Consider the following 22,639-nt stretch of genomic DNA (forward strand, 5'->3'; position numbering starts at 1 on the left):
CTTCAGTTGCACTCATTCGTTTATTGTTCTTTGGCTCACTCACCCTTTCACCTATTCCCTAGCTTGTTCATTGACTCTTGCATCCATTAGCTGATTTGTCCAGTCACAGCTTGTGCACCAGCCCATCCCACCAGCCAGGCCCGGGATACAGTGGACATCTCACACTTCCTTCCTAGTCACAAAATTCTAAACGCACTCCTTCTCAGCAGCTGCTGGCCAGGCCTGGTGGCTGGACCCCCCCCCCGCCCATGTCCATCACCTGCCTGACCTCACAGGCATTGAGAACCCCAGGATGGCTCCTCATGGCCCTTCCCACTTGGGGCATTTCAGGCCCCAGTCTCTGCAGCTCCCGAAGATGTGCCCAGACCCACAAGCGTCCATAAGGCACGGCAGAGAGGAACGAGACTTCCGAAGATCTCAGGTCAAGTTGGGATGCTCCGTGGGGAGAAGGAGGGAGAGATGGAGAGGGGGAGAGTTGGGGCAGAGCTCAGACACTGGGCAGGAGGCTCCCCACCCCTACTCCTGCTAAGCTGGTTCTATCGCTAACCACCAAATGACCTTGGGCAAGTCACCCTGCATCTTGGGGCTCCAGTGTCTCCATCTGTAAACCGGGGACAACCGCACTCCCCACCTCGCAGGGCCATGGAGAGGAATACACCTTAGCCCGATGTTGCCACATTGTGCTTGTTGGCCATGACAATCTTCTCCTGTAACCCAAGAGCTACAGTGAAGACCCAGCTCACGTGCCAACTTACGGAGCAAGTCTTTCCTGATCACTGGCCCGGAGACACATCCCCGAGCACAGCACTCACGGGGAAGGGAAAGGGAGCAACTGTTAGCGAACACCTACTACATGCTAGGCCCGTATGAGCTGTGAATGGTCATCTGTGTTATATTTCATGCTCCACCTTGACCACCCTTCTCTCTGATTTTTCTCTGGTCTGGAACTGCAATTGCGGGCAATCTCTAGATCTTAAAAATATTTTAATAAGAGATTTTATGAAACCCAACAGATCCAAAATATTATCATTTCAACATAGCATCAGTATAAATGTATGTTAAAGAGATAGTTTACACTTTTTTTTTGGTACTAGGACTTCCAAATCTGATGTGTTAGAATGAAGCACATCTTGGTTCACACCAGCTATACGCAAGGGATCAAGAGTCACAGGTGGCCAGTGGCAGTCTAGAACGTTCTCTGGTGAGGATAGCAGTCTGTCACCACCCAGGTTTAATCTGGGGACTTGGGGCAATTGGTAGGTCCTTAAAATTCTCTGTAAATGGAAATAGGTCCTGCCTAAGTTGTGGGTTGAACCGTGTCCCTCAGAGAGACGTGCTCAAGTCCTAACACCTGGTCCTTGTGAATGTGACCTTTCTTGGAAGTAGCGTCTTTGTGGCCGTAATCAAGTTACGATGAGGTCATACTTGATTAGGGTGGGTCCTAAATCCCAAGACTGGTGTCCTTATAAGAAGAGAAGAGCCACAGAGGTGCACAGGAAGACCACGGGGGGACAGAGGCAAAGACTGGAGTGATGATGGACACAGAAGCTGAGGCTCGCCAACACCCCCAGAGCCTCGAGGGGCAGGGAAGAGATTCTCCCCTGAAGCCTTCAGAAGCAGCACGGCCCTGCCGATACCCTGATTTTAGTTTGGACTTCTGGCTTCCAGAACTGTGAGAAAATAGATTTCTGTTGTGAGAAGCCACCCAGTTTGTGGTGCTTGTTACAGCAGCCCGAGCAAACACAGACGGCCCCCACGGAGCTCGTCCCACTGCAGTCACTAGACGGACTCTGATTTTCCTAAGGCGCTGGTGTCGTGATGACAGCGTCCATGCGCGACTCAGCATTTCCTAGAAACGACTCGAGCTCCACACTTCCGCAGTATGTTCATCAACTGTGGAGGAGACCCCTTTACCATGCGTTTGTCAGCGGACTGGGCAGCGCGAGGAGTCACCAATCACACAAGACTTCGCTCACTGTGGATGACGGCAAATGCCACCCGGCTCCTGCCTTATTTTGAATTGTTATTTACGGAAAGCAAGGTAAAGCCATTTCCTGGTCAGAACTGAAGTTCCAGAGGTCTCCTTTAGGGTGGGGTGTGGGGAGGTGGAGTGGGGAGCCCTTCCTGTGTGTTTTTGAGCTGGGTTTTGGTGGGTTGGCCTGTGGCAAACCTGGCCCCGGGAGACGAAGTTGCTGGCGTGTGTTTTGGATCCGTTTAGAAAACGGAAAGTCACCTGCTTTGTTCGCAGAAACGCCCTGGGACAGCCGCGGCTCTTAACCTGACCTCTTCCTACTTGGGCTTCTCGAAGTCGGCGCACCGTTTCTTCCGTCAGCCACAAATTCAAGGGCGGGGAGAAGCTGTGAGTGTCTCTCTTGGCTTCTTGGTTCGCCCCCTCCCCCGCCCCCGTTATGGGCTGAACTGACTCCCCCAAATTCACACGCTGGAGTCTCAACCCCCAGGACTTCAGAAAGGGAGTGTATTTGCAGATGCAGGGTCTTTAAAGAGTAATTCAAGGAAACTGAGGTCCTGTGGGCAGGCCCTAATCCAATAGGACTGGAGTCCTTATAAGAAGAGATTAGGGGGGGCGCCTGGGTGGCAGAGCGGTTAAGCGTCTGCCTTCGGCTCAGGGCGTGATCCCGGCGTTTTGGGATCGAGCCCCACATCAGGCTCCTCTGCTATGAGCCTGCTTCTTCCTCTCCCACTCCCCCTGCTTGTGTTCCCTCTCTCGCTGGCTGTCTCTATCTCTGTCGAATGAATAAATAAAATCTTTAAAAAAAAAAAAAAGAAGAGATTAGGACACAGACACGCCCAGAAGGAAGAACATGTGAAGACATAGGGAGGAGATGGCCGTTGACCAGCCCAGGAGGGAGGCCTCGGAAGCAACCAGCCCTGCCGACACCTTGCTCTAAGACCTCCAGCCTTCAGAACTGTGAGAAATTAGATTTCCATTGTTAAGCCCCCCAGTCTGTGCTACTGTGTTATGTCAGACCTCATAAGTGGATACACGCACCCCATTGGGCATAAAGCCCGGTTTAAAAACGCCTCCTGCATGAAGCTTTCTTTGCTTATCCACCAGATTCCTCCCGGCCCACACAGCCAGCCATGAGATTCCTCATAATTGGTCTTTGTTGCTTTTAAGTAACTTAAACTTATCTAATTACTTTTTTGATTTCAAAAGTAATGCCCATCCCTGATTTGTACCTTTTAGAAAAATGTCACGTAGAAAGTGGAAATCCCTTGCAACCCTCCAATTTCCACATTTTAAAGCAGCTCTTACTCTTAATATTGTTCTTAAAACGGGACCATACATTTTATATAATGCTGTGCAACTTGCTTTTTTCACCGAGAAATCGATTTCAAACACTTTTCCATGCCGGTAGCACCCCCGTCCTTTCTCCAGGCTGCGTAATAGTCCATCGTGTATAAATACTGTAATTTCTTTGGTCATCTCCCCATTTCTGGGCATGTGGGTTGCTTCTGGTTTTTCACTTTTTTAAAAAAAGATTTTATTTATTTGGGAGAGAGCTAGAGAGAGAGCATGAGCAGAGGGAGCTGAAGAGGGAGAGGGAGAAGCAGACTCCTCGCTGGGCAGGGAGCCCGACGTGGGGCTCAATCCCAGAACCCCAGGATCACGACCTGAGCCAAAGGCAGCCACTTAACCAACTGAGCCACCCAGGTGCCCCATCGTTTTCACTTAAAAAAAACAACAACAAAACTTTATTTTTAAGTAAGCTCGACACCCAACATGGGGCTTGAACTCACGACTCTGAGATCAAGATTTACATACTCTACTAACAGCCAGCCAGGCGCCCCTGGTTTTCACTTTTTTTGAACACCAGAAACAACGCTGTTGAGAAGAGGCATAGACCTTTTGCATACATGGAAGACATGGTTTTGAAGTGGAAATGCTAAGTCAAAGAATATAAACATCTATAATTAAATAATACCAAGCCATATATTGGAAACACTGCAAATTACACTCCTGCCAACAGCCTATGACAATGCTCATTTCCCCACATCCTTGCCAACACTGGGTAGTATCACTTTTCCACCTTTTCTAGAATGACTGACGAAAAAGAATTTCTCCATCAATTAAGAGCAGGTACCCAATCTTATCCATAGGGGAGATCCTGACTTGAGTAAGCCAATTTTTTTTTTTCAGTGCCTGGCATTTAAAACATGTGGCTTGAACAAAAAATGTTTGCCTCTCAGAATAAAACAAAACATTAAAAAAAATGGAAGCAACCTAATTGGAAAAATGTGTGGGCCAGACAGATCCCGTCAAATACACAGAGCACTGACAGAGCGCTCCCATTCTCGAACTTGCTGGAAGGAGGGAAACAGATGTAACCACAAGTCGAAATAGGACTAGTTCATCATTCCAAGGAAGAGAGTGTTTTGGCTAGAAATTAAAAATGCAAATTAAAACAAGCTTTAAGGTATCATTACAAACCTACTTCACTGGGAAAGGAAATTAAACAAGAAATATGCAGTGGCCGGGGTGGGGGAATCCGTGATCGTATGAGTACTTGGCAGGTTTATAAATGGGTTCAGTGCTTTGGGAACTCAGAATGGCTCTGTGAATAATGAGTTGAAAAGCTGTTAATATCTTTGATCCTGTAATTATCCCCAAGGAAACACGCCCAAAGGGTGGGGGGAGTAATTGTATATCGATGTTCGCAGCGGTGTTTCTCGTTAGGGCAAAAACTGGCAACAACTCCAACGCCATATGATAGAGCCGCGGCCAAGCAAACCGCAGCCACCCTTTACGGACTATGGGACTGCGGGGGGAACAACGTCGAAACTTAGCATGCAGGTCAAAGACTAGGGTGGAGTGAAAACAGCAGAGGATAAAATAGTTGGTGCCTGTGGACTAGAACCATGTGCATATGAGAAATTCCCTTCTCCCCTTCCCTCCTTCTGTTGTTTTTTCTGGTGGGGAGGGGCAGAGGGAGCGGGAGAGAATCTCAAGCAGTCTCCACGCTCAGTGTGAAGCCCGACCCGGGGCTCAATCTCACAACCCTGAGATCATGACCTGAGTTGAAGTCAAGAGCAGGACACTTTTCCGACTGAGTCACCAGGCAGCCCTAAAATATTTTATTTTTAAGTTATCTCTGCACCCAATGTGGGGCTCGAACTCACAACCTCGACATCAGGAAATGCACACTCTACTGACTGAGCCACCCAGGATCCCCCTGCCTTTTTGTTTCTCTGCCTCTAGGTTTTCCTTCTCTCCTCTTTTCCTCCCCCCCCCCCCGTCTTCTCTCCCTCCTCCACCTTTCCTTCTCTCTTCCAGCCTTTCTTCCTCTGACCGCACAGTTTAAATGACTTCTCCCCTCAGAGTCATGCGTTATTTCCCCTGCCCGGATGCTCTCCCACTTTCATTCCTGGGATGTTTAAAAACCCATTTGAAAAAATAAAAGGGCACTTTGGTGTAATTAAAGAAAACAAAAAATCAAAAACAAAGCAAAACATAATATGTTCTTTTCAGAGAAGGTCAAAAGCAGCTCAGTCTCAATCAGGAGGGGTGGGCAGGGGGAGGGTAAATGTCCCCTCCCCCTCAAACGCTGCCCTTTGCGGTAATCAACAACAACAGACGGAGTACAGCCTTCCCCATGGTTCTCTCTGCTTTCACTGCCAGGGTGAACTCCTATCCATCCTTCAGTTCTCAGCTTCAGCACCACCTCCTCTGAGAAGGCTTCCCTGATCACACCCCACTCTTCCAGAGCAGGCCAAACCCGGGGCATCTCCTCTGCAGCGCCGTGATCACGACAGGTTTATTTTGGGAATTATCTGTTCAACATCCGTGTCCTGCACTTGACGGCAAGCTCCACGTGGGTACGGATTTGGTTCCTGTCTTGTTCACAACTGGCGCCTAATAACAGCAGCCCCTCAGTGAGTACTAAGCAATCCTAACACCACGACTGGAGCTTATCCTCCGCCAGGCGCCCTTCTGAATGCTGACTGCGGATTATTTTGGTTAAACTTTCACAACGGGATTAGGAGACAGGCACTGCTGTTACTCCCATCACCGGGTCATCTGCTCCAGGACGCACAGGTGGAAAGGGGCAAAGCGGGGACCCAAATCGAGGCAACGAGGTTCCCAGGCCATCAGCTCCCCCCTCTCGCGGGATCAGTGAGCTTGGGGCGCCAGGCCGGGCCAGGAGGGACTCACCCACAGAGGCGATGTCTGCCAGCTGGTCCTCCGCCTCCTCAGGGTTGAGCAGGTCTGTCTTGCTCTTCTTTATGGTGGCTCTCCGCAGAGCTCCAACAATGGAAACATGGCAAGAGAAAAAGACGTTACCCTTTTTGAGACAAGAACCGGACCTTGGTGTCCTTGGATTCTTGGTGCCAGGGACTTGCTACGTGTTGTGGGGTTAATTAACCGTCAGGGCCATCCGGGTCGGTGGGAAGTAAGAGTACGCCCATTTTACAAACGTGGAGACTGAGGCTCAGGGAGGCTACATGACTTTGCCCCAGGGGTAAAGACAAGAGTCAAGTCCTGTTCGGTCTGACTCTAAGTCGAGGCTCTCAGCCACCCTCTCCCCTCTGGGATGACTGGGACTGGATGCACAGGGACTCCTACGAAAGCAGCCCACCCTTGATCTTCAGGCTAGGACTGTGGACGACTTCCCTTAATATTTCTATTCCTCCCCCACGAGCTCTCCAGGGGACGGTGAGTTCAGGCACACGCTTCCCACAAAATGATTCAGACACCCCATGGGTTGGCTCTTCCCCTCCCCCAAAACAGTAAAATCCATTTTGGAATCTACTGAGATAAAGCCCCAGCCCCTTACTTCCTTCTCAATCCTGGTATTTTTCAATCCAAAGTCAATGCTCTGTCTAGCCAAATTTCTAACATGTGAGACAACTGTCCTAAATAGTAAGTTGGATTCTTGGTTATTGAGCTATTTGGTGAACACGGATGGTGCTGACCCTGAGCCCGGCACTGCCGTAGGCATTCTCTTTGCAAGTATTAACGCAATGTCCGTGAACTGTCCAGTGAGGTGGGTATTATTACCGCCGTGCCCATTTTATGGATGAGGAAGACTGAGGCACATGGTTAAAGAAGAAAGGGAAGGTCAGAAAATGTAGAACTGTGCCAGTCCTGAAATGCCCCCCAAAATCAGATTCGTGCCATGCCTGTATCTTGCTGGTCCTGACCTGATCTTGTGTTTGTTCTCAGAGTCACCTGGGCTCTGAGCATCCATCCCCTGGAGGCCCCTTAGCACCAAACAGTCTGTTCTCCCAGCACTGGCTGCTGCGGTCTCCCCTGGGGTCCACCCCCCCGGCCAGGTTCAGAGCAGTTACCATCAAAGGGATGCCTCTGCTCCCCGTCGGTTTCATCCTCTGCGAGGATCACCTCTTCTGAGGAGGAAGAGCACACAGGTAAGCCCCAGCGCCTGCAGGCCTCTCCTGGGCTGGGTTCCCTTGGACCAGGAATGAGAAGGGTCTGCCCGGCCACCTCCGCTCTCCTCTTGCTGATCGTGGCAGCTCAACCAGCCAGACATGTGCTGCTCTGTCCTTCCTGACTCCCAGCCTCACTTCAGCAACAGTGTAGAGCGAACACCACCCCCACTTCCCTCAAAATAAAACCCAGCCTCCTCATCGTGACCTGTAAGGCCTTGCCTGATTCGGTGCCTGTCACTTCTCAGTCCTCGCTTCCTCTCACCTCCCCCTGCACGTATTCTGCTCCAGCCACACTGGCTTCCTTGCTATGACTCAAGGCCACTCCCACCTCAGGGCCTTTGCACTTGCTGTTCTAGTCCCTCTGCCTGGAACCCCCTTCGCTAGACATCCACATGGCTTCTGTGGGGTCTGCTCTGATGTCACCTCTCAGAGAGACCCTCTCTGACCACCCCACCTCCTCCAGCTGTTTTCCATTTCCTACCCTGCTTTATTTTTCCTCTCAACATTGGGGAGCACTCAACAGTACATGTACTTGTTTATTTTCTGTCTCCTTCAGTAGAACACTGGAGCCCCGAGGGCAGGGATCTGGTCTTTTGTTCCCTGCCATATCCCTCAGTGCCTAGAACAGTGCCTGACACACAGTGGGCGCTCCATAAGTGTCTGCTGAATGACGGAACCAATAAACACGTGCCCACTGTGTGTCGGGCACGGCTCTTTCTCGGTGGCTTAGCTTGGACGCTCTGACTGCAGACTCCACAGCCCTGCAAGAGAGATGCTATCATATCTCCGTTTCATGACGAAGGAAACTGGAGTGCGGGGAAGTGAGCTGCGCAGCTGGGAGGTGGCAGAGCTGGCATGTAAACCAAAGCTCCTCAGCCGTTAGGTGACATCCTACCCTGGTGTCGCCCCGGAAGTTTCTCTACCCTGCTCCAGATTCCTGCTGCGGAGACACGGGGCTACCCAGCCAGCTCCTCTCTCTCCCGCCGTTGGGGCCCTCCCCTCGCCCACCCGCGAGCTGCACGCAGGACTCTCGTATGCTCCGACGCTCCCAGGACGAGAGGGCCTCACCTGCTTTTGAGATCCATTCCATGTACCCATTGAGCTCTCGTTCGATCTGCTGCTGCCGCCTGAGTTTCAGAAAAGCCCGCCGGTTCTCCACCCGCTCCCTTTCTTTGGCAAATTCCCTGCAGAAGCAGGAAAGAGGCAGGTCTGGCTGTTGTCGACATTTTAGGGACTATGTGTGTGTGTGTGCACGCGCGTGTGCGTGTTTGGGGGTTCAGAAACCCCTGGAGGGCAGGCAATGGACTTTAACATGAGGAATGAGGTCTCCTGGGATGTCAGAACACCGTAGGGGTTGGGGGTATTTCTGCCAGCTTCCCACATTATCCAATAATTGCACCCAGCTAGAGGAAAAAAGCAAAACCACAGACCCAGGCCATGCCAACCGCCACTGGCTGTGTACCCCATTCGGATTCTCTGCACTCTCGGGTGAAGAGTATCTTCAATGCTCTTCTAAGTTAGGCCAATGAGACATAAGCTGAAGATTTCTGCGGTAGCCTCCTTTCCCTGATGTATACCCTTCCCCTTTCTGTTCCCTCCCTCCTCTTCATGTTTGGAATGTGCAGTGGCCCTCTCGTGAGTGTGAGGCAGCCATATGAAGCCCATGAGGTATCCAGGAAGCTGAAAGCATCTGCCTGGTAAGGACATCAGACTAGAAAGCCAGACAGAACCGGGGTCCCTGACAGCACCGTGGAGCCACCTTTCCAGTCCCCAGACTTCTTGTGATGAGAAAAATAAAACCTACTTATGATTAAGCCCCCAAACCCCAAACCCACCTTCAATCTTGGGGATAAGGGATAAAACGTGTCATGAAAATGCATGTTTGGTTGTATACTGAAATAATATTTGGAAAACAGGGGAAGGGGGAACCCAATCTATTAATTTTCTAAAAAATGTAAATTATAGAAAGTAAAGCTCTATAGAAGTTTCTTGGGTTGTGGGTTGTGGGTTGGGAAAGACTTCTGAATGAGGGGTCTGTACTGGAAAGAAGCTCCCCTTTCCCTGGCTGGAGGTTGTTTAATGCCAGGGGGACAGGGTTGTGAGCTGAGGCTGGGCTGGATTTCAGCCCCCATGAGTCCTTTCACTGGGCGCTCACAGCAGTGCACAACCTGTGCACCTGTACCTGACTTGCTAAAAACTTTCTAGCTAACTCAAGACAAGGGAAGACCTATTCTCTGCCTAGAGAATGAAAACAAAGGTTTAATGGCCTCTTTAATGTCAGAAGATGGCAAGGGGGAGTGGGGTGGGGAGAGTAGCAGAGACTTACCCTGACAGCACACCCAGCACGAGGTTCAGCATAAAAAAGGAGCCAATGATGATGAGGGGGATGAAGTACAACCAGTTCCAAGTGTTCCCTGAGGCATCATTGCTCTGTGGGAGGTGAAGAGGGAAAGGAGGTGAGCGTTCATGGGACTCAGGTACGACCTGACAGGTGAGAGAAGAAGGAGCTCTGCCCTCAAATATCCTTGGCCTGTGGAGTCCTGGAGCTCTGGAAGCCCAGACAGGGAAATGAAACAAGATCAATTAGTGGGGGAAACCCCAGAGGTACCACCAGAAGGACAAAGCCCCCTCCTAATCGTGTAGCCCTCAAAGGACCCAGGAACCAGCATGAAACTCTAGAGAACTTCCCAGACCAAACTCCAGGAGAAAAGAAGGAAAAAAAAAAAAAGCCTAATCAAAATGTAGAAATGATCCCCTGGTTCCTTCCTGGTCCCCCTCACAGCCACAGTCTTCCTTTAGGGGAGGTGCACGAACGCAGGGTCTGACTGCCAGGGTTTAAGTCACCAAGGCAAACCGCAGGGTTGGGAGCCTTTTCCTCAGGTGTCTCCCTCCTCTGTGCACTGCAGCCTCAATGTGAACCACAAAAAAATTCTCAGAAGTGCCCAGCTCAGTTTTCAAAGGGGCGGGGGAGACGTTGACAAGTCAAACATTCCTCTCTGGAGAGAACCGAACACTGTGCCAAGAAGGAAGTAAGGGTGGGATGAAAATCAAGGAGAGGAAGAGAGAAATATAAAATCCGGTGCTAACGGAGTACTTACTTGTGCCAGACGCTCTAAGTGTATTAGCTATGTTACCTTAGTTACTCATTTAATCCTCATGATGACCCTATTTTATCATCATGCCCATTTTACAACTGGGGAAACTGAGGCCCAGAAAGACAAAAGTGCCAGCCCAAGGTCACAGAGTCAGTTAGTGTAGATATGGGATTGGAATCAGGAGATGGGGGCCCAGAGTCCACGGACACTTAACTTCCGTGCCGGGAAGCCCTGATATCAGCAGCTGGAGCAGAGAGAGCCTTATGGCGGCTCCTGAGCCCTGTGGAACCTGCAGAACGCGGAGCCCCCATGCGTGGCTTTAAAAGCTCACCTTTAGCTGCACATCCGATGCTGTTGCCATCAAGCGGAAAGGTTAGGATGAGAAAGACTGATTCTACCAGGTGTGTGCGACTCTGTGGAAGACCTGGAATCCCCACATGCTGCCTGGGGGAGGGGGTGGTAACATGGTGTATGAAGGGTCTGTGCCTGGTGTAACAAAGAACGGCAACCACGGCCCTTAAAACAACAGAAATTGATTGTGTCACGGTTCTTGGAGGCCAGATGTTTGAGATCACGGTGTCAACAGGGTTGGTTCCTTCTGGAGGCTCTGAGGCGAATCCATCCTACACCTCTCCCCTGGTGTCTGGGGGGTTGCGGACAATCTTTTTGGTTGGTTCCTGGGCTTACAGATCTATCACCCTGGTCTCCACCTTCATCTTTGCATGACATTCTCCTTGTGTGCATGTCCATCTCTCTGTTCAGATCCTTCCCCCCCCTTCTAAAGATGTTATTCATATTGGATTAGTGCCCACACTAACGACCTCATCTTCCACGATGATCCCATGTCCAGTTAAGGTCACATTTTCCTGGTACTGGGTGTTAGGACTTCAGTATATGAATTGGAGGGAGGACACAATTCAATCTATAACACATGGTACAACCACTTTGGAAAAGGGATTGGGAATTTCTACTAAAATTAAGTCACATACCTGCACTACCACCTGGAAATTCCACTCCTGAGTCCTGGATAGTTACCCAACAGAAATGTGAACAGCATGCAGAAGATTGTTCATAGTGGGGATCTTCATAATAGCCCCAAACTGGAAATGATCTGAATCCTCATCCACAAGAGAGAGGACACATAAATGGAATGTCATGCCATGAATGACTGCCACTTGTCCCATGAAACCTTACAGAGTTAGTGTCAAGCAAAGGAAGCCAGACAGAGAAGGACATATATGGAAGATTCCATTTATACAAAATACAAAAGCAGGCAAACCAGTCAACCGTGCCTGAGTCCTGATGGGGCACCCTTTGGGGAGAGGGCACAAGGAGGCTTCCTGGGCTGAGAAGGTTCTGTTTCCTGATCCGGGTGCTGGTCACATGGTTGTGTCTAGTTTGTGAAAATTCATCAAGCTCCTCCCTTAAGATCTGGGTGTTTTCTGTATGCTTATTTTACTTCACTTTTTAAACATTTTGGGGGTCAGCTTTACCTTAAAAAGGAAGAAAATTTTGACCCATGGTACAACGTGGATGAATGTCGACACTATGCTGAGTGAAATAAGCCAGTCACAAAAAGACAAATGCTGGGGGCACCTGGGTGGCTCAGTCAGTTAGGCATCTGCCTTTGGCTCAGGTCATGATCCCCGGGTCCTGGGATCAAGCCCCACATGGGGCTCTCTGCTCAGAGAGCCTGTTCCTCCCTCTCCCTCTGCCGCTCCCTCTCCTTGTGCTCTCTCGTGCACTCTCTCTCTCAAATAAATAAATAAATTCTTAAAAAGAAAAGACACATGTTGTATGATTCTATTTCTATGAGGTTCCCTACAGGAGTCACAGTCACAGAGACAGGAAGTAGACGGCGGGCACCAGGGGCTGGGGGAGGGGGCGGGGAGTCAGTGTTCGGTGGGGACACAGTCTATTTGCAAGACGTAATGAGTTCTGGAGATGCGTGGTGGGGACGGCTGCAAAACAATGAGAATGCACTTAATGCCACAGAACTGGACCCTTAAAAATGGTTTAAGATGGTGAAGTTTATGTCCTGTGTATTTTACCAACAACAAAAAAATGGAGAACAAGGCAAACCAACCAACAAAGTCAACGTTCATCATGGACACATGGACAAGCTCTGGGGACAATTAATATGTCAGGGCTCCTAGCTCATGTCCTTCTTCCAACAAACACCCGAAGTTCTGATGCTTTGCTTCTAGAACATTCTGAAAGAAAGAATGGAGTCAGCAGAACAGGGCTGGACAGAAGGCAAGACCGGCTTTGTGCTTTTCTTTTCCAGTGCTGCGGCAGCTGAGGCTTCTCATGCCTATTTCTTAGGCTAAATATAGTCCAGGGAGAGAAAGCCCGCACCAGCCAACACAAGAAAAAGTCTGGGCCATCTCAGGAAACAGGTTTGGGATGGGGACAGAGCGGCGGGTGGGGGGAGAGAGGCAGGATGGAACAGGGAGAAACAGCAGAGGCCCCTCAGAACTGAGGCAGCCCCTCAATCTCAGACTCTGCCCACACCCCAGCTCCCCAGCAGGCTTAGGACCCTCTGAGCCATGACATCCTGCCCAGCCTAGTAAGACACATTCAGCACCAGGCACTCAGCTGACCTGAGCTCAGTTAATCCTCTCACAGACCCCAAAAGAGGGTACACCATCCTTCCCATCTTCCTGGGATGGTAAAGAGAGGTAAAGTTCCACACCCTAAGTCCATTCTGGGTTGCAATAGGTCCCCTCAAAAGATGTGTTGGAAGTCATAACCCTGGAACCTGGGGATGTGACTTTACTTGGAAATAGGTCTCTGCAGCTGGCATCAAGTTAAGGTGAGGTCACGATGGGGGGCCCTCATCCAATATGAGACGTCCTTTTGAAGAAGAGGAAAACACCAGGTGGAGACAGGGACACGCAGGGGAGGGGATGGCTACGTGGCTACAGAGGCAGAGAACGGAGAGAAGCCAAGGAAAGCCAAGGGTCGACAGCCACCCGCAGAAGCCAGAAGGGGTGAGGAAGGATTCTACCGAGTCTCAGAGGGAGCACAGCCCTTCTGACATCTTAGTCTCTGACTTCTAGCCTCCCCGTGATGACAGCCACAGAAAATGAATATAGTCCCGGAGCTACTGAATGGCAGAGGTCCCCACCCCCCAATGCCCCTGTCACTCTGCCCCTGAGTAACTCTTCTCCAGCCACCTGGGCTCCTTTCAGCTCCTCAGGTGCACTAGGCATAGCCCCACCTCAGGACCTTTGCACCTGCTGCTCCCCTGCCTGGAAGGCTCTTCCCCCAGATTCCTACATGGCTCCTCCCTCACTCTCCTTCAGGTCTTTGCTCAAATGCCACCTTCTCCGGGAGGTCTTCTTTGATGGCCCTTCATTTCTAATCCCATTTCCTGCCCTTCATCCTCTCCACACTTTACATATTTCTCCTGTTCACTGTCCATCTCCCCAGCTGGAATGTCAGTTCCACAAGGGGCAAGGACGTTGTGGATTTCTTTTTTGGGGGGTCCGCTGCTGTATTCCCTAGCACAATGCCAGGCATGCAAGCAGTGTTCAATAAATGTTTGTAGAATGACTGAAGGAGAGGTGGGTCCAAGTTCCCCACGTAGCCCACATCCTCAGTTCCCAAGCTGTTCCCCCTCCCCCACCTCCCTTGTCTGCTTTCTTCCCTGGGACTGGGGGAGAACTTGTTCTCCTTCCAATCTGGTCCAACTTATTCAGTTCCATGCTCTAGAGCCAACAACTCATGGAGAAGAAATTGGAGGAGGGGTGGGTCCAACTTTTGATTAGGAGGTGGTCTTTCCCTGGGGCCTGCTTGGGAGCAAACTGGGAACTATGTCTCCCAAGAAGAACGGCTGGAACTGCCACGGCTATTCTGATAGCAGAGGATGTGCGGGGCCCAAACCTCCCCTCCTGGGTCCGACCTCCTTTGGCAGTTCAGGCAAAGGGCGGGTGTGTGCAGGAGGCTGGGCTCGAGGAAACGAAGGAGGATGGAAACTTGCTCACCTGTCATCATCAGTAATACTGAAAAGGACGGGCTCTTAAGAGTCCTGTCTTTTTCCCAAAGGCTCAAAGAGTTCCAGTGCTTGGAACACTATTTCTTATTAGTGCTGTCACTAAATATTTCTGGTGATGGGGTGGGATGGCTCGTCCCGGTCCCCTGTGGTTGGCTGAGGGCCACATGAGTGCTGGCCAATAAGGAGTGAGTGGAGACAGTTGTGCCACTTTGGAGCCCTGAACTGTCAGCGTGGGACCCTCGGGGCTTGCTATTTGGGACAGCAAGTGGCAATGTCCTAGCTGCTTTATTAGCTGGCTCCCAAGGGATGATGGTGACAGCCCCCTTCCCCCACTGCCAACCTACACTGGACGTGGCATGTGAACAAGAAAAGAGATTTGTTGTTAATGTCACAGAGACTTTGGGGGGTGTTTGTTACCGTGGTATCACACAGCTTTCCTGGCCGACACACCCGGATACCTCCTCGGTTTGCTCCTTCACCTCCTTCAGGTCTTTCTCGAATGCCACTTCCTCATCGACCCTTCTCTGGATCTCATGAGGCAGGTGGGGGGAAAAGAACATCTCTGGTATGTGCAATGGAGAAATCGGTACACCGAAAGGTAAAGTCCAAGATTACCATGCTCTCGTTTCTGTTCTCTGAGCCTCGGCCTGGAAGCCAGTGTCCCCTCGATCTTGGTGTGGTTGATTCCTCTCATCACTCAGCCTTCAGCTCCACGGTGCCCGGCTCAGAGAACCTTCCCAGCCCTCCTGACCCAAAGGGCTAGCCCTTCCCCCCAGCACTGCCAGACATCCATTCTCTTCCTGGCATTCTTCGTACTCTGAATCACCTTTTCAATTTATACATTTGTTTGTTTGTAAACTGTCTTTGTCCCTAAAACGTCACCTCCCCAGTGCCTAGAACGGCACCTGGCATACAGTAGGTGCTTACTAAGCATTGGTGACATGATGAATGCACATAATTCTGAGGTCCCTGGGGTGGGTTGTTTCAATAATACCAAGGACAGGGGCACCTGGGTGGTTCATTTGGTTAAGAGTCCGACTCTGGATTTCGGCTCAGGTCACGATCTCAGGGACGGGAGGTGAAGATCCATGTCAGGCTCTATGCTCAGTGGGGAGTCTGCTTGAGATTCTCTTTCTGCCCCTTCTCCCCAAATAAATAAATAAATCTTAAAAAAAAATAATACCATGGACAGGAGACTGTATTTATCTCAGGTCCAAATGATCAGGCTATTTCCCTGGGAACAAAGAGACAGGCAAGACAGCCACTGTCACGTTAGTAGAGCACTTTTGAGCCAACGAAATACCCCTTGATTCCCCCAATTTCCATACCCAGTGGATGGGGGAACCAGGCTGAGGAAGACAATGTGACTCGCCAGCTCGCACAGGGTGTGGACGGCACGGCTGGGGCTAGAACCATCCTTCTGGCTTGCCACAGAGCAATTTTTTTTCTACTTCACCTCTCGCTGCACTCACACAGTATTTTATATTTATAACGGTTGGCCCGTGAGAGCCTTAAAGGAGAGACTGATTCATCCCCGCACGGCCGGGGCCTCGTGTGGCGCCTGGTGCTTAGCAAGCGTTCGATAAATACTCATCAAACAAATTAATGGCTGAGTCCCAGTAAAATTCTTAAGTGCCTTCTGTTTTATGGTTTATTTTCCTCTAATTTTTTGAGCATGGTTCATTCAGAAAAAGTATAGAGGATGTTAAAAAAAAATGCTCAGCTCAGGAGAACACCCAATTCCCCAGCATACTGGATAAAAATGGTGTGGGTTTGACCGTGAAAGAGCCAAGGTCCCACAGTGGCCGTGACGGAGGTCGTATGTCCCTGTTTATACCCACTGTAGATCGTGCAATGCCTGTTAATTATTTTTTGAGTCCTCCTTTTCCTATTTGCTCTCAAAATTGTCCCGGTTTGGATGATAAATTATATAGCCTCTCTGCCTACGTAGTCCCATCAGCTCCTCTGGCCTCACTGGCTCCCTCATTTGCCCTCACCCACTGCCCACCAGCCACGTGAGCCAACTTGCTGCTCCTCACAAATGCCAGGAACGTTCCTGCCCCAGGGCCTTTGCACTGGCTACCCTGTCTGCCTGGGCCTCTCCCCTCTAACATACTTGCATGGTACCCCCCCACCTCCTTCGGGGTTTATTAAAAGAACTGTAACCCCTCACTTTGACAATCCACAACCCATCTCCTGCTTAATTTTTCTCCTTAAGCTCTCTTACACGGGAGTCCTCAAAGTTCAGCCCATGGCCTAGCCACTTATGTTTGTAAATTACGGTTTTATTGGTACACAGCTATGCCCACTCCCTTATGTCTTTTTTCTGTGGCTGCTTTTGTGTTATGACAGCAGATTGAATAGTTGTGACAGAGACTGTATGGCCGCCAAGCCTAAGATATTTAACATACTCTCTGCCCTTTACACATCCATATATAATCTCTTAACTATGTTGTTGATCACCTGCTTCCTCCACTAAAATGTCAACTCCCCCCAAACAGAGATTTCTGTCTCTTCCGTTCACTGCATATTCTGGGTGCCTGGAAGAGCGCATGCACGTAGGAGGTGTTCAAGGAATGTTTGTTGAATGAATGCGCGATCCAAAGTCCCCCTGATTTCGATGCTTTGATATTGAATAAAAGAAGCATCTATGAATAAAAAAAGGGTTTAGGTCAAAGATCAGTTTCAAGCACGAGTAACCATTTGTCAAGGGACACACATTTATAATCATCCACCAGACACAGTCTCGCTGCTTTCCTAATTGACATTAACTGAAGGAGAGAAACAGTGAGACAAACACAGAGGAAAGCAGAGAGGTGGGGAGGGAGAGGGAGAAAGAGAAGACAGGAGGAGGAGACAGAGACAGACATGACGTAAGAGACACAAAGACAGAGGGGGAGAAGGAAGAGCAGGGGAGAGTCAAACAGAGGAGGGGGTGGGATGATTAGTTCCCAGTGCTGGGTTCGAATTCTGATGTTGCCACGTCGCCACGCTGGGCTATAGGGCCTTGGCAGGTTGCTTTATCCCTGTGGGCCTTGGGGTTCTCATCTGGAAGATGGGTCTAAAAATGCTTCTTGCACAAGTCTGTCTCATGGATTGATTGACAGTACAAGAAGATGTGTGGCAACCGGGAAATTCAGGGAATGGCAGCCAAAAATGAACTCAGGAAGACTTGGTCCTGCCAGGACTCCCCTGCTGCTCACCACAGGTCCTTGTTAAAGGACCCCTGCCTCTCCACCTGCCCCCCCACCCCCCCGGTATCCACCAAGACAGGGCAGGTCCCTCACCCCCGTGCTGCTTCCAGGCTGCTTTGGCCCAGCACAGCCCCCCCTTAGCTTCCCCATGCCACCACCACCACCAGGGGCGAAAAACCAAGTTTGGGGAACTCCACCCGGTGCCAGATGTTAACTAAACTCACTGCACAATATACGTCTGTCAAATCTTACCCTGTACAGCCCAAACTTGTATCTCAATAACACGAAAACCCAAAAGAATCCCTGCAGTCTCTGAAGAAGGCTCTTCCGCTCCTAATCCACCTTTTCCGCCCCAGACCTTAAAGAGAGTTTTACGAAATTACTCCTTTACAAATTGAACTGCTCTCTTGGGCACCTGGGTGGCTCAATTGGTTAAGTGGCTGACTTCAGCTCAGGTCATGATCTCGGGGTCCTGGGATCGAGCCCCACATTGAGCTCCGTGCTCAGTGGGGAGCCTGCTTCTCTCTCTCCCTCTGCCCCTCCCCCCACTCACATTCTCTCTCTCTCTCTCAAATCAATAAATGAAATCTTAAAAAAAAAAAAAAAAGGAACTGCTCTCGCTCCCTCTCTCCCTCCCCTCCCCCATACCTCTTTCCCGGGGTTTGGTTCAGGGCACCTGGTCCCACCACTCCCCGGCTGCCAACCTCAGGCCATGCTCTCAACCTCTGACTCTTATTTGTAAAATGGGGGATAGTAATCTTTCCCCCTTGGCTTATTTATAAACCAAACTCCTGACTTTATTTGAATTTCATCAGTTTTCCTATTAATGTCCCCTTTCTGTTCCAGGACCCCACATCACACCCAGTTGTCTTAGCTCCTTTGGCTCCTCTGGTCTGTGATAGTTTCTCAGCCTTCCCTTGTATAGATCCTGACCTTGACAGTCTGGGACAGGACCGGCAGAAGGCCTTCCAATCTGGGTTTGTCTGATGTTCTGCTTGTGATTACACAGGGGATGCGAGTCTTGGGGAAGGAAAGCAGAGGTGAGGTCCCCTGCCCATCACATCTTTGCCAAGGGTCACACGATTACACATTCACTGGGGGAGGTGGGCGGCCAAACTTGGTCGCTTGCTTAAGGTGGTGTCGGCTAGGTTTCCCCACTGTAAAATGACGTCATCTCCCCCTTCCCTACCCTCCTCTTTGGAAGGGAGTCACTAAGTCTAGCCCACCCTCCAATGCGGAGACAGCTCTGCTTCTGAAGGGGGAGTGTCTGCATATATTAAATGGAATTCTTCCATAAGGAAGATTTCTCTTTTCTTCACTTACTTTATTTAACCGTAAAACAACAAGAACGACCATTGATTATTGCTATGTCAATCAAGCCTTTGGTGTGGACTCTCTCTGGACAGGTGACGTAGATGAGGACAGCCAGCACACCGTGGACACACTCGGAAAATAATCCCCCCCCCCGTTTCCTGGTGTCATAACGCCCCAAAAGCTCTCGTTTTTTCCTCTTAAATCTATAACAAGACAAGTCTAAATACTTTTTTCCTGATTGTAAAAGGAAATTGTGTTCACAGTAGAAAAATTGACAATACAGAGGAGTTCGGGAAGATAAAGATTCCTGGACCCCACGACCTAGAGGCCATCTTGGTACAATGTCTTCCAGTCTTTCTTTCCCTAACGTGCATTTCCAAATGCACACACTTGAGATCAGAAGGTGTTACAGGCTGAAGCGGATCGCGGCCCCTGCGTTCATATGTGGAAGCCCTCACCCCCAGCGTGATGGTATTAGGAGGTGGGGCCTCTGGGAGGTGGTCAGGGTTAGATGGGGTCACGAGGCTGGGGCCCCCACAATGAGGTAAGTGTCCTTATAGGAAGAGACACCGGAGAGCTAGCCGTCTCTCTCCCCACCGTGTGAGGAGGAAGCAAGAAGGCGGCCCTCCGCCAGCCAGGCGGAGAGCCCTCACCGTGCTGACACCCTGGTTCCAGCCTCTAGAACCGTGAGAAATGAGTTTCTGTTATTGGAGCGCCCCCTGGATGCTATTTTGTAATGGCAGCCAGAGCTAAGACAGAAGGTTTACCTCACCTAAAAAAAAAAATCAATTCTCATCATTATACAGTGAGCATTTCCCCGCACCCGTAAATATTCTCCCAACAGATGCTTTTTAATGACGACGTAATATTCCCTCATAAGAAGGGACCATAAGGTACTGAACCAGTTGCTTCCACTTTTGTTCTATTTTTACAAATAATGCTGAGACGCACATCCTGATATAAACCTTTGACAGCACTGCTGATTAGTTGAGGTTAGGCTTTTTCCAGAAGGCACTTTATTTAACCAGGAAGCCAAGCAGAAAAGAAAAGGAACAAATTAAGATTGGGAAAACCTGGAAGGGGACTGAACATGCCGTCTAGGTGGGCTGCTGCTGTTCCCTCTGCCAAAAATGCTCTCCCACAAACATCTGCCTGGCGTTCTCCTTCTCTGTGGAAATGCCACTTCCTCTGAGGAGCCCTCCCTGATTGCCTGACCTAGACTAGCCTCGCCTTCCTCTTGTGCTGTTTTCTCGTCACAGGGCAGGTCACCACGCCCCCTGTTACGCATTTGCTTACTGTCTACGTCCCACTGTAGGAGCGATGTATTATTTATCATGTTTATTGCTGTGTCCATCTCCCCTGAGTGGGGATTTTTGTCTGTCTTCTTCATGGCGGGTCCTGTCCCCTGCCCCCGCCCCTCCTGCCACCCATCACCTGCCCATTTCCCAGCACGCAGTAGTTTCTCAACAGTGACTGAATACACGAATAGATTTCAATGATGTTGAGAAAAGAAACAAGATGTTGGGATCAAAAAGCACTGCCCACCCAGGCAGGCGGCACCCATCTGGCTTCTGAGCCCATGGATTCTAAGACGCTTGGAGCTGGTGTGTCTGGCCTCTCTCCCCATGGGTCTCACCTGCCAGGGGCCAGTGAGGCCATGCCCATGGGCCTTGGCTCTAGCACAGATACAGAGGACAAAGATTCCGGACCCTGTGGCCGGATGGATGGAGGGGGCAGGGCTGGCAGAGGGCAGAACACAGGAGCAGGGCCCAGAGGCTTGGAAAAGCAACAGCTCTGCCCGCAGCAGCAGAAGCTCAAAGACAGTCACCTTCGCCCCTGCCTTTGGCAAGGAGAGCATCTAGTGCTTGTAGTGTGTGTGTGTGTGTGTGTGAATTTGAGAAGCCCCAGACAAGGGTTCAGGTCCAGTCGTTTATTTGGGAGGTGTTACGGATTGAATTATATTCCCTCCTCCGCACCCCCCCCCCAAGCTATGCTTTAACGCCCAGGACCTCAGAATGTGACCTTATTTGAAAATCAGGTCATTGCCGAGGTCATGAGTTAAGACGAGATGGTGCTGAGTAGCGTGGGCCTTAATCCAACACGACTGGTGTCTTTACAAGAAGATAACCCTGTGAAGACGGGATGTGCAAGTGGACGGCAGAGAACGTGTAAGCCAGGGAACGCCAAGGATTATTGGCAGCCACTAGAAGCTGGAAGAGGCCAAGAAGGTTCCTCCCCTAGGGCCTTCGGAGGAAGCCTGGCCCTGCCAGTGCCTCGACAGGGCACTTCTGGCACCCAGACTGCAAGCCAACGAACGTCTGTTGTGTTAGTCACCCCTCTGTGGTACTTAATTACTGCTCGAGGTTCACATCAGGCCCAGATCACTGCTGGGGTTTCTACCTGCAGGAGGACGGTGGAATGTAAGTACATGGAAAGTTCTAGAAGGCTACTCAGAGTTAGTAGTAGCTACCAGTGGGGTGAGTGTAGGGAATAAAGGGGGACCCCACAGCCCACTCTACTCCCTCAGGTGCTGTAGGAGTTTTTAGGATGAAAAATTCGTATGTATTTCCGAGAGGCGTGCCTACCAGGGTGGAGAATTCGGCCTGCACAGAGCTCGCTGAGGGTCACGCACTGTTGTAAACACTTCACATGTACCCACTCAATCCTCCTGCCCTGTGAGGTAGGACCGTGCTTCTGCTCATACTGCACAAGTGGAAACGAGACACAGAGGGGCCAAGTGACTTGCCCAAGGTTGCACAGCAAGGAAGTTGGTGGAGTCAGAAGGGGGACCTAGGCAGTCCGGTGTCTGACTCTGTGCTCTCACCACTTCCCCTGAGCTTGTTTCCCCCAAGACAGCTCAGCTCTAAGCTTCCAGGACAAATATCTCTTCCAACAATGGTGCATGTGACTAGAGAGTCTTCTGGAAATTTGTGGTCCTGCTCGTGCTTCCTCTCCCACCACTAAGAACATCCTCAGTGTCTTCCTCTGAAACTCTGGACACTTTCTCTGGACATCCAACTCCATGACACAACCCTTTCCCATGTTCACAATTTTCTTAGCTTCTGCTCCTTAGTCCCATTCTCTCCTTCCCGGCCCCCAGCTCTGTTTCACTCCCAGGAGGGCTCATTTTCCCCGGCAGCCTCCTCTCACACCACCTTGCAAAGCAAAAACCTAGAATCCATAAAAATTCCCAAGCAAGCTTTTGCCAACTGGGTGTAAGCTTTTGTCCAAGCTGTTTGCAAGTGAGGCCCCAGAGAGTCTGTTTCTAGAGATGTTATGCTGATAAGGTCTTCATACAAATTAGAACACCATGTCTCCTTCCTACATTCTTTACAGTTGTCAAAAAACTGTAATAATGGTGGACATCTATGTAGTCTACAATACGAATTACACTCCAGAGATGTGGTGGCTTGTGCAGTGCGTGACATGCACAACTGTCCATGGCACTTTTGCAGTCCACTTCCAGGCTGTATTTTCAACCCCACCCTAAAATGAGCTACTGATCAAAAGGATAGGTTTCTGCAACTCTCCCTCCACCCCCACACGGGGAACCTTCCTTAAGAAACCTAAACTGCCACCAGGAGGAGAGCTCAGCAACCCCGCATGCAGGAAGAAGGCTGGTTATT

At 50.3% G+C, this 22,639-nt stretch overlaps 1 protein-coding gene across 1 annotated transcript in view; it reads right to left on the reverse strand.

Moving 5' to 3' along the window:
• Window positions 1–22,639, reverse strand: part of CACNA1A (calcium voltage-gated channel subunit alpha1 A) — a 213,028-nt gene that overhangs the window by 88,181 nt on the left and 102,208 nt on the right. The window contains exons 7-10 of the mRNA XM_057311555.1: window positions 9,737–9,840; window positions 8,479–8,594; window positions 7,311–7,368; window positions 6,176–6,267 (exon numbers count right to left, since the gene is read on the reverse strand). Of these exons, the coding sequence (XP_057167538.1) occupies window positions 6,176–6,267; window positions 7,311–7,368; window positions 8,479–8,594; window positions 9,737–9,840 (370 nt within the window). The remainder of the gene's footprint in view (window positions 1–6,175; window positions 6,268–7,310; window positions 7,369–8,478; window positions 8,595–9,736; window positions 9,841–22,639) is intronic.

Source organism: Ursus arctos, unplaced genomic scaffold (assembly GCF_023065955.2).
Source record: "Ursus arctos isolate Adak ecotype North America unplaced genomic scaffold, UrsArc2.0 scaffold_14, whole genome shotgun sequence".
Classification (NCBI taxonomy): domain Eukaryota; kingdom Metazoa; phylum Chordata; class Mammalia; order Carnivora; family Ursidae; genus Ursus; species Ursus arctos.